The sequence below is a fragment of the Geotrypetes seraphini genome, chromosome 7 (assembly GCF_902459505.1).
Source record: "Geotrypetes seraphini chromosome 7, aGeoSer1.1, whole genome shotgun sequence".
NCBI lineage: Eukaryota > Metazoa > Chordata > Amphibia > Gymnophiona > Dermophiidae > Geotrypetes > Geotrypetes seraphini.
This window is the reverse complement of record NC_047090.1, coordinates 55,785,574-55,801,391: the sequence shown is the minus strand read 5'-3', so window position 1 is coordinate 55,801,391 and position 15,818 is coordinate 55,785,574. Positions and strand designations below refer to the sequence as shown.

The 15,818-nt window shown below is 39.9% G+C and overlaps 1 protein-coding gene across 3 annotated transcripts in view; it reads left to right on the top strand.

Annotated features, from left to right (window-relative positions):
• Positions 1 to 300: 300 nt before the first annotated feature.
• WNT7B (Wnt family member 7B) overlaps positions 301 to 15,818 on the top strand; it is a 363,311-nt gene continuing 347,793 nt past the window's right edge. Inside the window, exons 1-2 of one of the 3 annotated variants that reach the window (XM_033950996.1) lie at positions 301 to 860; positions 9,886 to 9,936. In XM_033950996.1, the coding sequence (XP_033806887.1) occupies positions 790 to 860; positions 9,886 to 9,936 (122 nt within the window). In that variant the 5' untranslated portion in view covers positions 301 to 789. Of the gene's footprint in view, positions 861 to 9,885; positions 9,937 to 13,509; positions 15,399 to 15,818 lie in introns of those variants that run through there. The other 2 variants (XM_033950998.1, XM_033950997.1) reach the window with 2 other exon arrangements.

Sequence of the window (15,818 nt, the reverse complement as noted above, 5' to 3'; positions counted from 1 at the left end):
ATGAGATCTATTTGCATGCACTGCTTTCAATGCATATTCATGGGGGGAAATCCTGAAAACCCGACTGGAATACGGCTCTTTGAGGACCGGAGTACCCTACCCCTGCCCTACAGCCTCTGCTTACCTTAATTTCATACTGATAGCAAAAGAATAGCTCACAAGATTTGGGACTTCCCTTCTTGTGAGCTCTGAAACTCCCCCACCCCCCCCCCCGAAAGGCGTGGAAATCCGCATAACTTTGGCTATGTTTTTTTACACCTTCACTTCAGCAGCGAAGAACTGTGGGTGTAGTTTTTTAAATAGGTGAAACAGGAATCCAGGAAGAAGTAGAAATGAAAACCTAACAAACAGTGTTTGTGAAAGCCACTGTGCATGTAAGAGGGAGAGAGAGAGATCCTCCTACCTGCGGTTGTCACTGATTCCCCCGTACAGTGCGAAGCGTTACCTGGGGAAAGCCCGAACAAGTGAAAACACATTGAACTGGGAGCTGGTGTGAGGTGGTTGATCGAGAGCAGAGAGGCTTCATTCAGCCTCTCAACGCGATCACCCACCAGTTTTGTCTTGTTTTTTAAGGGGGTCGGGGGTAGATACTGCTCTTTTCACCCCCCCTTCCCTCAATTCATCATTTCAAAGCCTCCTGATGGATAAAAGAAGACCAAACTTTCATTGCTTTCAGGAGAACCGGCTGCACTTTTGGGTTGATGCAGAATGCGTTTGGCTGGAATTTAATCTACAAAGAGCAGCTCATTTTTTTTAACAGGTTTTATGGCTCAATTCTCTCCCTAGATCATGCACAGGAATTTTCGGAAGTGGATCTTCTACGTGTTTCTCTGTTTTGGAGTCATCTATGTGAAATTAGGGTGAGTAAGAGAATGTCCGACCGCTTGTGTGTGAACAGAAAAGAGCCCGCCACAGACAGGCACACTCACGCACAACCAACACAAGACACATACAACACACCTGCTGTTACTACTGTTTCATGTTTACAAGATCTCAGACCCTCCGGGAAAAGGATGACCTACAATCTCATTTCCTGCTTAGAATGGAAACGATTATAAAGTCGATGCTTTTAGAATCACTGTTTCACTGTTTCTTCTTCTTATAAAGTTTGTTTTGACTGGCAGAATCATTTTTCAGTATAACAACAAACCAAGAGAAAAGAATAAGAAAAAGACAGTCAGATTACAGTGCAAAAAGATTCCTATTTGCACTTTATTTAACAGCTTAAAAACCTTTTTAAAATCCTGACACCTCTAAAAGATGGGACAACAGTCTTCTAGAGCTTAAGAATAATAATAATAATAACTTTATTCTTCTATACCGCCACAATCTTGCGACTTCTAGGCGGTTTACATTCAAGCGAGTTACAATATGCAGATAGTAAGAGGAAATATAGAGTATAAGTATGAAAAAACAAAACAAAACCCAAACCATTCAGTCTCAACTCCCAGAGGATTTTTTTTTGCAGGCCTAGACATAATTTGAGTTTCTATCCATCAGGCAGACTTGTTGAAATGAACTTGACAAGTGGTCTGTCTACCTAATACTTTGCGCGCATACTTGAAACAGACGCGCTGTAGTCAGCACTTGAGCTTCGTTCTCCTGCCACTTTTTTTCATCTGTTATTGCAGGACAAAAAAAATGTTTGCTTCTTGTTATTTGATCACAATGATCCGAGTCGTTATGTTAATTGTAGGAAAGTTATTTGCCAAGCTTTTTTTCCCCCCATTCTCCCTTACCTGTGCGCCCTTATTAATATCACCAGGGAGTTGTATTTCCACATTCCTGAGCTCAGCCGAGTTCTTACCTGTTTAACTGCTAACTGTTAAAAAGTGATATCTGTCTTGCATAACTGTGGGATTTTTTTTTTTTCACCAAGAATGCTTAAGGCGAGCTTGGATTGGGAAGATGTTTTGCTTCTGAACTTTTAAATCAAGTGGAAAACAATACAAGTGGGAAACCGCAGTAAGCTTAAAATGAAGATAATTACTAAGTATATCCTAAGACCAGCAGATCTTGCAAAAGTCCTTTCTTCTCTCCCAGCTCAATACCTGCTGCCTTCCACTGGGTCATAGAGGGCTTTTCTATCGTTGCTAATTTAAGTTGGGAGTCATTTACATTTTTAAAACATCCTAACCTACAGAGCTCACTGGATTCTTGAATTGTTTGGTATTATGATATATATATATATATATATATATATATATATATATATATATATAATGATATATGATGATATATATTATGATATATATATATATTGTTCACCTTTCCAACAAAAGATATGGATTTTTCCTTCAATGATGGCAAACTAGGAATTTCTAGGGGAAAATACAGACTGGACAGAAACTCCTAAAGGTCATATGCAGTAGCTAGCTTTTAATCGTTTGTATGCATCTCCGACTATCTTGTTTCTTGCTACTTGTACACCAGGCGCACTTGTCCTGAGGAATAATACTCACAGTGGGAGAGGAAGATACAGGATTTTGAGCCCAGATGGTAGATCTCAAGGATGGCCAATATTGTATAGTAATACAGTAGTTGCAGTTGCAGTCTTTTTGGAGCAAAAACATGCCAACCACTTAATCAATCATGATTGGAGACATACAATGTGGTACTGCATAGGCAAGGCTAATACTATATATGTAAGTAGTGGACAAATAACGCTGTGATCTTTGCAGCAATCTCTGTGGGTGCCAATGGGGGCTACACACTTCCAGTATTGAGCGAGCGCCTTCATTGGGTTAAGGGGGGGGGGAGTAATTTGTATTGTTTGGTACCTCCCAATCATTTTGAAATGTTCGCACCTAAATCTGTGATTATGACTTTTAGATGATACTAAATATTATTGATTACAAAATATGAGACAAGAGATGAGCATGGCAAAATGAAGTTACCCTTTCCCTATCGAGAAGTGCAGTTAATGGATCGAGTGTGGTTTTTTTATATTGCGCTAACTCAATTGGAAATGCGAGAATGCTCAATATCCTCATTGAATACTGTAATTCTCTCCTGGAGGCACACCTAGCCAGACAGGTTTTCAAGATTTCTACAATGAGTCTGCGTGAGAGAATTTTTTATTAGATCGGTGATCAACTGTTTGTAAATCTATCTCATGCATATTCATTGTAGTAATCCTTTAAAAAAAAAAATCCCACTCCAGGAGTGGCTTGAGAAGCAGGGAAGCATTAGTGAAATAGAGACATATGTATTTATGTGCAAATATATTTTATAGAGCTCAACATGGAAAACATGCAACAGTACAAAAGGTATCAAAACAAGCTCAAGGTATATCAAAGAACCCACAACATCTGACTACCCATCCCCCCAAACAAATCCCCCCTGCCCACCCCACTCCCGGTCATCCTTCCAGGTACAACCCCTAGGATGAACTGTAGTACAGTACAAAAATGCGTAGGCATACATAAAAGGAATACAACAATATAGAAAAAGATATCAACAGTTAAGCAGTCGGCTACGTGCCAAGGGAGTCATGGTGATCCAAAAGGGTTCCCAAGTGCGCTGAAAAGAGCGCCCTGGGAAAGAGGAAAAGTCCAGCACATCTCGTCGTCCCCACATCAGAAGAGTAATCATCCGGCACCGCCAAAGAGAGTAATCTGGCGCCTCCCGTCAAGCCATTTAAGTAGGATATATTTCAATGCAAGAAGAACTGTCCACTTGAGGAAGGCAGCAGCCCCCTGTTTACGGGGGGGGGGGGAATAGTGGGGGAGGGGGAATAGTGGGGGACAGTCCAAATAAAACCAAGGGAGAACGTTGGACAGTATTGTTCCAAATGCGCTCCACAAAGAGAAATATGGCATCCCAAAAGGAACGAATGGCGGGGCCAGTCCAGAACATGTATAGACATATATCTTTATAAGGAAATGCCAACAAAGTCTGTAGGACCGAGTAAGTAGGGAAGTGGATGGTGACCAGGGATCTGAGGTTGAAGAAGCTATGTAGGTGTCCTAGAATAGGGTATGCCAGTATAATTTTTATATAAATCACATTTCCTCTGCAGCTTCATTGACCAGATAGGGGAAGTGAATCTACAAATTCTTTGTTTTTATCTGACTTTGTTTCTGGGGGTGGGAGGTGGGGGGGGGGGGGGCGGTCATGGAGAGATGAGTGGCACCAAGATCCAGTAAGACCTGTGGCAAGTATATGAGCAAAGTGAGTGTACTAAGTAGTTCTCATCTGCCTCCAGATGCCCCTAGCTGTAGTTTTAGTAACTTATCGGTTTCAACTAGACCAGAGATAGACAATTCCAGTCCTCCAGAGCCGGAGCCAGGTCAGATTTTCAAGATATCCACAATGAGATGGATTTACATGTACTGCCTCCTTGAGATGCAAATCGATCTCATGCATATTTATTGTTGATATCCTGAAAACCTGACCTGGATCCAGCTCTCGAGGACCGGAATTGCCTACCCCTGAACTAGGCCACAGATCTAGGTGCATGAAGTAAACAGAGATTTGCAGTAAGTTTGAAGGTTGGAGAAGAAAGGCTTGAGTCCAAGCTGGGAAGGTCTGCAGCTCCTGTTCTTGGTTCAGTAGTTTTCCTATTTGATTTTATTCGCCTGAAGATTCACAACTTTCTTTTACAAGGAATCATTTTTCTGTCGTTGGTAAATTTCAAAGATACAGTTAAAAAAAATCTATTAAAAATCTAGATTTTTTTTTTTTTTAAATGATGCTCTCTAGAGCAGTGTTTTTCAACCTTTTTACACCTATGGACCGGCAGAAATAAAATAATTATTCTGTGGACTGGCATTGGTCCATGGACCAGCGGTTGAAGAACACTGGGCTAAGTCGTGGGCCAGACCCCGCCCATCTCTACCCAATCTCCACCCCAGACCCCGCCCACCATAATAGTACTAATTGCACCTTGCACGTCCCGTGCCTCATCTGGAAGCCTTCCCTCTGACGTTGCAACGTCAGAGAGAAGGCTTCCGGTTCAGGCGCAGGATGCCCGTTGGAGCCACTGCCCGTGGCTTTGTGCACTGAATCAGTTAGGAAGAGGGAGCTGGCTCGAAGATAACGCCGCATCGATCGCACCGTGGACCGGCGGTTGAAGAACACTGTTTTGGGCCTGATGCACGTGGTGGCCCTGTGGACCGGCAGGAAATTTCTGTGGACCGGCACTGGTCCATGGACCGGTGGTTGAAGAACACTGCTCTAGAGCAAGGCTAGGCAATTCCAGTCCTCGAGAGCTGGATCCAGGTCAGGTTTTCAGGATATCCACAATAAATATGCATGAGATAGATTTGCATCTCAAGGAGGCAGTGCATGTAAATCCATGTCATACATATTCATTGTGGATATCCTGAAGATCTGACCTGGCTCTAGCTCTCGAGGACAAGAATTGCCTACCCCTGCTCTTGAGGAACAAATACCGCTCTAGCTTAGAGACATACTTATATTTCTTGATAAGAATGCTAATGGCCACTATTCCCTATCAATACTTGAATTTGCTCCTACCTCTTTCCGATAGTTGCAGACCTGCAAACAAACAGAATGCAATTATTGCTCTACTATCAAGCATTACATAATGTCATGCACGACAAAAGATGTTGGTAGATTCCCTTTTCAAAACGATTGTTTTCAACGTGGTTTTTTTTTTTTCAGTAACTGACCAATTTTCTTTTGTGATAATAGCAAATTAAATAATTGCTGCCATTGAAATGACTAAGAATGCTTACTAGTATTAAGAACAGAGCAGGCTTTAAGGGTGGGTAACCAGCGCAATTTCCCTGGGCCTCTATATCCACATGAGACCCCCCAAGCCTGCCTGAAGCTGAAGGAGACACAACCTTCAGGCAGGCTTTCAGGCTTCCATCCCAGTTGCTGCCCTAGGTCCCATCATATCTAACACAGGTCATACTTAAGGAAACAGCGCTTGCTGAAGGTGACAGGGCCATGGTGAGACCTCATCTGGAGTACTGTGTGCAATTCTGGAGGCCACATTACAGTAAAGATGTGCGCAGAATTGAATCGGTTCAGTGGACGGCCACCAGGATCTCGGGGCTCAAGGGTCTCTCGTACGAAGAGAGACTGAACAAATTGCAGCTCTACACTCTCGAGGAACGTAGGGAGAGGGGAGACATGATCGAAACATTTAAGTACCTCACGGGACGTGTCGAAGTGGAAGATGATATTTTCTTTCTTAAGGGACCCTCGGCTACAAGAGGGCACCCGCTCAAACTCAGGGGCGGAAAATTTCATGGCGACACCAGAAAGTATTTCTTCACAGAGAGAGTGGTTGATCATTGGAACAAGCTTCCAGTGCAGGTGATCGAGGCAGACAGTGTGCCAGACTTTAAGAATAAATGGGATACCCATGTGGGATCCCTACGAGTGTCAAGATAAGGAAATTGGGTCATTAGGGCATAGACAGGGGGTGGGTAAGCAGAGTGGGCAGACATGATGGCTGTAGCCCTTTTCTGCCGTCATCTTCTATGTTTCTATGTTTCTATGATTTGCTGGAGTTATTCAAATATCTAATGCATGCAAAGAATAATTCAGAAATTAAAACATGATCTTCCCAGCTGAATTTTGGGTTAAGCGGTGTCCTTTAATAATTATTTTCAGAGAAAGAATAAGAAATTAGGAACATGTGTGCATTTAAAATGAAACGTTTTACCTAATAAAAATACTTGGCCATCTTGAGAAAATATTACGTTCCCCTTAACCCCATTTTGCATTTTATTTAATGCCTTAAAACAATTTTTAACACCTTGACACGTTTCGTTTCATTTCATATCATTGAAATGAAAAGTGTGAAATAACTTGTAAGTTTCGTGTCATTCTCTTCTTGGTTGGGCTGAGAACTTTTCAGCAGCCCGTCGCTAGGAAAGGGACAACGGGCTACAGCATATGCACAATAGAACTATGAATGAAACATGGGTCTCAAATGCCTTTTCAGGTTAGTAAAAAAAAGATTAGTAAAATTAAAGGGCTACAGTTGTAGAAGGCATGCTCCTAATTCTGTCCCAAAATATAGCCTTGAAAGTTAAATAAGTAGTTTGCACATTAACTAAAGCAATAAGATTAAATGAGATCTAGAAAAGTAGAATTTTCAGATTCAGAATATTAAGCAACAGCGACACCAGAAAATATTTCTTCACCAAAAGGGCGGTTGATCGCTGGAATAATCTTCCACAACAGGTAATTGAGGCCAGCAGCGTGCCAGATTTTAAGAAAAGATGGGATTGGCATGTGGGATCTCTTCATGGAGGTAGTTAGGGGGTGGGCCATTAGTGTGGGCAGACTAGATGGGCCGTGGACCTTTTCTGCCGTCATGTTCTATGCTTCTATATTTGAACCTTTCCGAGTGTAATTTTTTTATTACTTACAACTGACATTATCGTAGTGGTAGCAAGCAGAAGGATTCACATATTATGGGCACTGGTATTTTCATTGTTTACTGTTACTGCTTCTAATTATTTCTGGTGGGCTCATAATCTAAGAGTGTGTGTGTTTTTTATTTTTATAAATCTTTATTGAATTTTCACACCTATCAAAAAAGTGCAATATACATATACATAACATAACAATAACAAATAAGCACTTATATTCAATCAGAATAAATACAGCAGTAAACAATAAATACCCCCTCCCCCGATCAACCAATATTACATCAAAGAATCATATAAGAGATATACCCCCCCATCCCTGGATGTGCAAAAAACTATACCAGCAAAGATAAAACTATAACAATTCTACAAAAGACGTCAATGGACCCCCATACCAATTTAAATATTTTAGTATGTCCTATCAATTCAGTTAAGTGACTTTCCCATAGTCACAAGGAGCTCTAGTGGCTAGGGAACTCTCTTCCCAGGGAGGACAGTCCATTGCACTAACCACTGGATGATTCCTCTGATCCCAAGCACCTTTGGAATACAAAGCCCAAACAATTGTAATAACGTATGGCTTCTCACAAGTTCAGCATCAGAAAGCAAATACATTAGCTAAACTTAGGAAAATGCCAGCTCCTACTATTTATTTTGATTTAGCTCATACCTTTTTGAAGGCTTACAATCTACAGTCTGCACCTGAGGCGATGGAGGGTTGCCCAATCTCACAAGGTGCAGCAGGACGAGTTGAACCGGGCTTCCCTCTAGTTAAGCCGGTACTCTAAGTCAAGGCTACCCCTCCACTTGTGGATACTTCAGATAACTGAATAATGCAGAAATGATCATGTATCTTGGGGCTCCATCGCTTATTTTTAAAATGTAATATTTTCATTAATTTAATCTTTTTGTTTCTTCTTGTATAATCTGGTCCCCAATATTAAGCTTTCTCCCCTTCCAAATATTTTTGAGGTCTAAGGAGAAATATTGGATTCTTATTATGTTGATATCCTGTGATATATATTTTCTTTCGATTTGCCTGCACAAGTTGTTTTACTTGTATATTATTTCAATGATTATAAATAAATAAAAAGGTAAAATGTAATATTGATCAAGTCACTATAAAGGTAAAATGCATAAAAGTAAGAAGACTCTTTTAAGCTTCTGCAAAATGTGGTCATTGAGGTGGGGTTGGCAAAATAAAGGCATTTAGGTCAAAGAATGGCTCCACATTTCTATGAAAGAAAGAGAAAGGAAAGAAAGCTGACAATACTACTGCACGGGTTTCTCGTCTATAATTGCCACTTCATTGTGATCTTTTCATACTGTTTTCCAAAATAAAATCTTAGCATCCAAAACAAAACGCCACCATGTACTTTTTTTTTATTTTTTAGAAAGAGTGAAATGTTTGAGATTAAAAAAAAATCAGTCTTATGGCAAATGAAAATGTAGACTAAATAAAGATTACAATTCTAATCTAGTGCAGAAATGAGCCGGTTTCTCTCTAATTAGCCGAAATGACTCCATAACCACCCACAAATCATCTTCAAGCAGTGCTGATTCCTTTGTTTCTGCTCACATCTGAGAATATCTCAACTAAAAAGAATGGGGGAGGGGGGAAATATGTCGTGATCTATCATCTCAGTACAGAAGCCTATCGTGTCTGCTCTCTTATGGAGATTGTCTCTCCAGTTCAAAGGTTTTTTTGGGGGGAGGGTGGGTTCTTATTTGAGTATTACAAAATCATATAATATAAACTGTGTAGGATTCGACCAAAATAGGTGCTTAAAGGTTACTATTAGATGAATCTATTTCCTGGCGAGCTCTGGATACCTTATTGCATGTCCGTGTCCATGAGGAATTTACATTTAGGTGCGTCCTTAACATTTTGGAGATAATATCAACAAATGAATGAAAAGGCTATATGGATTTGAATATATTTTCCTATAAAGAGATTGATAGGAAATCACATGGTACAAAAAAAATTATAAGAGAACTCCAGTGCATTACAACCAAATCTGGTCATTTTCCAAATGCAATTAGGAATCGTTATGAAAATATTTCTCTAGGGTTTCCCAAAATATGAGTGTTGTAAATGAGTGTTGTAATCCCTAGGGCAGGGGTGTCCAATGTCGGTCCTCGAGGGCCGCAATCCAGTCGGGTTTTCAGGATTTCCCCAATGAATATGCATGAGATCTATTAGCATACAATGAAAGCAGTGCATGCAAATAGACCTCATGTATATTCATTGGGGAAATCCTGAAAACCCGACTGGACTGAGGCCCTTGAGGACCGACATTGGACACCCCTGCCCTAGGGGATCCAGTTTTCTTGTTTGATACCTTATAAAGGGAAGCATTTTTTATGCAAAGGTTGCTCCAAATTTATTATTCACATTTATTACATATCTAGAGAATTGTGGATTTTTTTTTTCTCCCATGGAATGGCCACAACTATATTTTATATTTTCAGTTATAGAATATGCTTCTAAAAAGTTTAAAGCTGAACATTTCTTTTTTTTTTTTTTTAGACGCTTATGCCTGACTCCTCCTCTCACCCTTCTTGACACAATGGGTATTGTGTGAGTAGCCTGTAGGCAGAACTTATCCGTTAGGTTTTCCCCACCCCTCTATTCTTTCACATTTTAAATTCCAACTGTTTCCCCCAAGTATTCTTGTCTAGATTAAGTGCACTCAACCCCCTTTAATAATTAGTTTGTAAGACGCTTGGTAGGTTGGATATTAAGGCCCTGAGTAAATATGAATTTTAAAACTCTTTAAACAGAGGCATCACAGAATATTGAATAATCCTACTTGGTTTTCCTCTGAGAGACTGAAATTTACAGCTGATGGTTTTGATTCCCCTATCCTCCTATTTGCAAAATAAGGGCTCCTTTTACTAAGGTGCGCTAGCATTTTTAGTGCGCACTGAAGATTAGCGCGTGCAAAACTGCACAATAGACGAAAATACTAACACAAGCTCTATGGAGGCGTTAGCGAGCTACTCTGCACGCTAATGTCCTAACGCACCTAAATCTCCATTGGTTTCTCCGTGAGGGGCATCACACATGCACATCTCTCTTACTTCAGGTTACAAGGGGGTGCTGAAAAGTTGTCAGCCCATCCAACCAACTTCCTAAATTCTGAGTATTATTTTGCTACTATAGCTGAAAAGAGTGTTATTTCCTTAAACGCCAATTTGCAGAAAGAAAATTCTCTGTTTTGACATTGCTTTAGATCATTGATTGAACTATATGTCATTCTCTTCTTGGTTGGGCTGAGAAGGAGGGAGCAGCTGAAAAATTCTCAGCCCAGCCAAGAAGAGAACAATGTGGAGCCATGAAACGTACAAGTTATTCCACATTTTTCTTGACACTTTTCGGTTCAATGATATGAAATAAAACAGAGTGTCAAGAAAAGTGTGGAATAACTTGTACGTTTCATGGATCCACATCGTTCTCTTCTTGGTTGGGCCGAGAATTTTTCAGCTACCCCTCATAAACACAGTATGCCGAGTAGTAGAATATTAGTGAGTGTTAACTTTTTCACAACTGGCAAGAATTCTCACAATTTGGACATATGCCTTAATTTGTTAAAGGAAGGTAATATGCCTTCTATGTATAACTATCATTCTATCTAATGTAAGGATCAATGCAAGTTGCTCTAGTAAAAATTGTAAGATATAGACATGACCAGATATATGAAAGTCTATTTGGCATTTATTTTATACATTGTGATCTAATTATCTGAATACAAGTTGGTACTCCAATTTCTTCTTAAATAGGCAAACCTCTATTGTCTGGTGTGTCTGCTTGATATGGTTTTATATATTATATGTGTTTATAAGATCATAAGGTTATATTGGCTGAAATGAAGACAATGAAAAGGTTGGTTTCCAAAACTTTAAATACATTTCTCCTCCCATATTTAGGCAGTAACAGAATTATACCCTTTATTATAAAAATAAACCAGATTTTCACTCATATTCCTATAAAATCAAGTTATCAAATTTAAGATGGGAATGAACGCTTGGAATAAAAACTTGATTAGTTTTAACAGCTATCTGGTGGGTCATATACCAGGGTGGTTTGAAAAGTTTGGTTAAAAAAAAGAAAGCAAGTTAAACAACGCAGTCTTCATCAAGGGCTATGAACTAAGTCCAGTGAGTTTCCAGTTTTTGGTTTATGTTTTGTATCATAGGAAAAATAGTTTATGAAAAACTGGAAACTTGCTGGACCAAACGTACAGCCCTCAGTGTTTAAGTTGCTTATTCACCAAACTTTTCAAACCACCCTAGTATACAGGAAAAGGAAGCAATTATAATAGGGTTGATTTGATATTTATAACTGACCAGGGTAAGTATAGTAAATAATTATGGACTCCTTTTACAAAGCTGCTGCTGTGCTAATTGCTCCGATGCCTATAGGGGATTTAATGGGCATCAGAGTGTTTACTACTTGGCAGCTGCTACCAGGGCTTTGTAAAAGGGGATAAAAATAATAAGGACATTTAGGCCCCCGTATATCAAGCCACATTCGGGTTTTTAAATCACCTGCGGCTGTGGTAAAAACTCCGACACTCATAGAGCGTCAGAGCTTTTACTGCAGTGGTTGACAGAAAAAACCCCTAGCGCGGCTTCATAAAAGGGGACCTTAATTACTTGAGTACTTATTTCCAAATTTTTTTAATTTATTTATAGAATTTCAAATTTAACATGATCCAAAAATTACATCATATACTGAAATAAACAGTGTAGTCACACAACAAATTTTAGGAATTTTCAAATACAATTCAAAATTAAAGTCATAATATGGCTAGGCCATAATTAGTCCTCAAACAATGGAGGAGGAGAACCTTAAAATATACGGATTAATCTAATTAAATTACCAAACTCAGAAAAATGAGGGGTCCTAAAGCAATTTTGGAGCTTATTCCTGAATATTAACTGGTGTAGTAACCAAAAACTGCCTTTTACTTACTAAAAATCCAGACAGTTGTGAAGATTAAAAAAAAAAAAAAAAAAAAATATATATATATATATATCTCCTTGGAAGTTAACCATGCACTTACAAGGACATCTTAACACAAATGTTGCTCCCAGTTGCAAGACTTGGGGTCGTAATAGAAGGAATTGCTTCCTCTTTTTTTGTGTTACTTTTTCCAAATTTAGGAGGCTCAAACTATGAGTATATTTGGCTATAATTTCCAGCAGGAAAGTCTTCATTCAAAAGCTATCAACAATTTAAAAAAAAAAAAAAGTATTGAATCGGCTTCAAGAGAACATATATATTTTCTTCTGATCTATCTGTCTTTTCAGCTGAAGTACATATCTGCTGCAGTCAACCTGTCATTTCAAATCTTGCCTCAATGACCCCCTTCCCCACAGGTGTGTATTGAGGGAGGGAAATATAAACAAAATCCATACTGCTCACTTATGCAAAACTATGCAACAACTAACAGGCAGATGGAATGATTAAAAAATAAAGAAATCCATCCTACTTTGTTGTACGAGAGCATAGCATAAAACGGGAATTTTGTCAGGTTGACAAAAATAGAGAACCTTAATGTACAAGGGTGGTTTGAAAAGTTTGGCAAAAAAGCAAGTTAAACAACATTAGTCTGCATTGAGGGCTATACACCAGTCCAGCAAATTTTCAGGGTTTTTTTTTTGGTAAGCTATTTTTCCTATGATGTGAAAAAAACTGGAAATTCGCTGGACTAAGGGTATAGCTCTGGATGGAGACTACATTGTTTCACTTGCTTTTTTTAATCAAACATCCAACCCACTCTGGTATATGGATAAAGATGATTGACACATTTTGCAGACAATATCAAGGCTCCAAAGTAAAGAAACTTAGATCTATGAAAGTTATCCCTTAAAAAATTCTCTCAGGAAAAATGTAGGGAAGGAATAACATTTATTGGTGTTCAAAATGTTACTTTCTACTCGTCAGGAAAATCAGGAGTCCGAGAGCCCATCTCGAGGGCGAGGCTAACGTGGGGACGGGAAGCAAGTGCACATGTCTAGTGGTGGGCGGGTGTAATCAGGGAATGGGCTGGGGATTGGTGGACAGAGCTTTCCCACCAAAGAGCAGGAAAATAACTGGAGGGCTGTAGCCGCTACTGGCTGCTGGGCTCATTGGGGGGGATGAGCTGCGGGCCAGCGAGGAAGCCGTGCCCTGGGGTTGGTGACCCTGGTGAATGGGGCATGTGGGGGACATGCCACCCCTCAGATCCTTGCTGACATGGCTGGGTCGGGGGCGATACTTTGATATATGTTGGTTGGTTGTTGAATTATTAATTAACAGAGCTGTGGCTATGTTTCCACCAATAAGCATCTGCATGGTGATGTTATATGAGTTAGAGCATTTGGATTAGGGAAAAGCGAGCCTATATGGATCTAACTGTTAGCAGTGGTTTCTCTTTATAAACAGCTTCCTATATCACATATATTAATAGAGGTTTTAAACCCATTGCAAATCCAGCAGTTTGTTATAGAAGCTGTTTTTGCTGGCAGAAACCCAAAGCGGGATCATTTTGTGGGGTCATAATTCCATTGTAGGTGTCATTCTCCTTTGATATTTTGAGCTATCCAACTGATGCTAAAACTCCCTAGGATCTATGGGTTTCTTCCTCTATAATATTACCAAAATCCAACCTCCCCTTTCCGAGCATACTACTAAAACCCTTTTCCAGACTCTCATCGCCTCTGTCCTAGAATACTGCAACTTGCTTCTCTCAGGTCTTCCAGTCAACCATCTCTCTCCCTTCAATCTGTTCAAAATTCTGTTGCAGGCCTTATAGTCCACCAGAACACCATACTCATATTACCTCTCTCATCAAGTCACTTCATTGGCTCCCCATCCATTTCTGAATACAGTTCAGACTCCTTTTATTGACTTACAAGTGAATTCTCTCTGCAGTCCCTCAATAACTCTCCTCCCTTATCCTCTACTGCCAACTCCAGACTCCATCTCTTCTATGTTGCTGCAGGGTATGCCTGGACAGGCTGCTTGCGTCGATACATGAAGCTCTATTTCTAGTAGTATTCAAATCCAAGCTAAAAGCCCACTTTTTCGAGGTTGCTTTCAACTCCTAACTCCAACTCACCATAAAATACCTATTTCCATCTTATTCGCTCTGCAAGAAACTCCTCATCTGTCCTAACTAGTTTGTAAGCTCTTCTGATAAGGGATCGTCTATTACATGTTGAATGTACGGTGCTGCCTAGCCTTTAAGCATAAATAGTAGAATAGATTATCTACAATAATTAATATAGTTCCCAAGTCTCTAACATCAATCAGTGCCATTTAGAATGCATTAATCTGGAAGTTTATTTAAACTTAATTGCAAAGTTGCATAAGAAAAGTAGAGGGCCATAATTATTATTACGCCGTGGAGGATTTCAAAAGACGATATTGGGTCCCAGTCAATGAACACAGATTGAAAGCAGTACTTTAGCTAGATCAATGTCATTCTATTGTCATCCTTCTCCTTTCTTTTGGAAAAACCAAGTAGGCGGACTGCAGTATCTGACTGCCCAATGGCAGCAGGCAGTTTCAGTAGAGTTAGAAAGAAAAGAGAAGCATTCTCTGGTATCCAAATCCCTTAAACCATTCTCGTTCCACTCTCTAACAACTTCCAACCACTGAGACCTGACAGGCAGAATCCTAGAGCCAACAGCAGCAGAAAAAAAAAAAAAAAAAAATCCCCTAGCAGCAGAAACAGAACCTCTGCATTGGAAGCTGGGAGCAGCAGCATTAACACCAAGGGAATACTAACCAGCAATAAAAGCAAGGAGAAAAGCTAAGCCACCAAACCAAAAGAGTGGATTCCAAATCTGACTCAAGCCAAGGGCAAAGAGCTGGCACCAAGGAAGAGGGAGCGAGTTGTGTGTGAGTGTGAGGCGGTAAAGGAATGAACAAGAAAGAACACTCCAAGAGCAGGAACAGGCTTCAGCCATGATCCTTTTTTCATCTCGCAGCGTCCTGCTGTCAGTGTACTACCCTCAGATCTTCCTTATTCTTACCAGTGGAAGCTACCTGTAAGTGATCAACATTTTTATACTGTTTTGAAAGATCTCATGAGCTACTTAGTTATAATGTTAATACTACTACCGGTAAAAATGTGTAAAAATACATAATTTTTTTTTAAGAACTAAGAGCACTACTGTTGCAACAACACTATAAAGAATAGGCGGATCCGGTTTGGATAGCTGCAGGATCTTGTCTTTAAAGGAGCCCAATAGATGCTTGTGTTCTCTTAAATGCAGAACGCAAAGGCTGACGTTAACGCGTGGGGTTCAGTTTCCGCTTGTGGTTAACGCGCTAGGGAAATGATTTACAGGTAGAAACGACTATTCACCCGAACGTGTACAGGTAGCCGAATATGCAGACTTCAGAATGATAACTTCCCGGGCCAGGGAAGAAAAACGGGCGAGATCCATACAAATCTTCCAATTTTT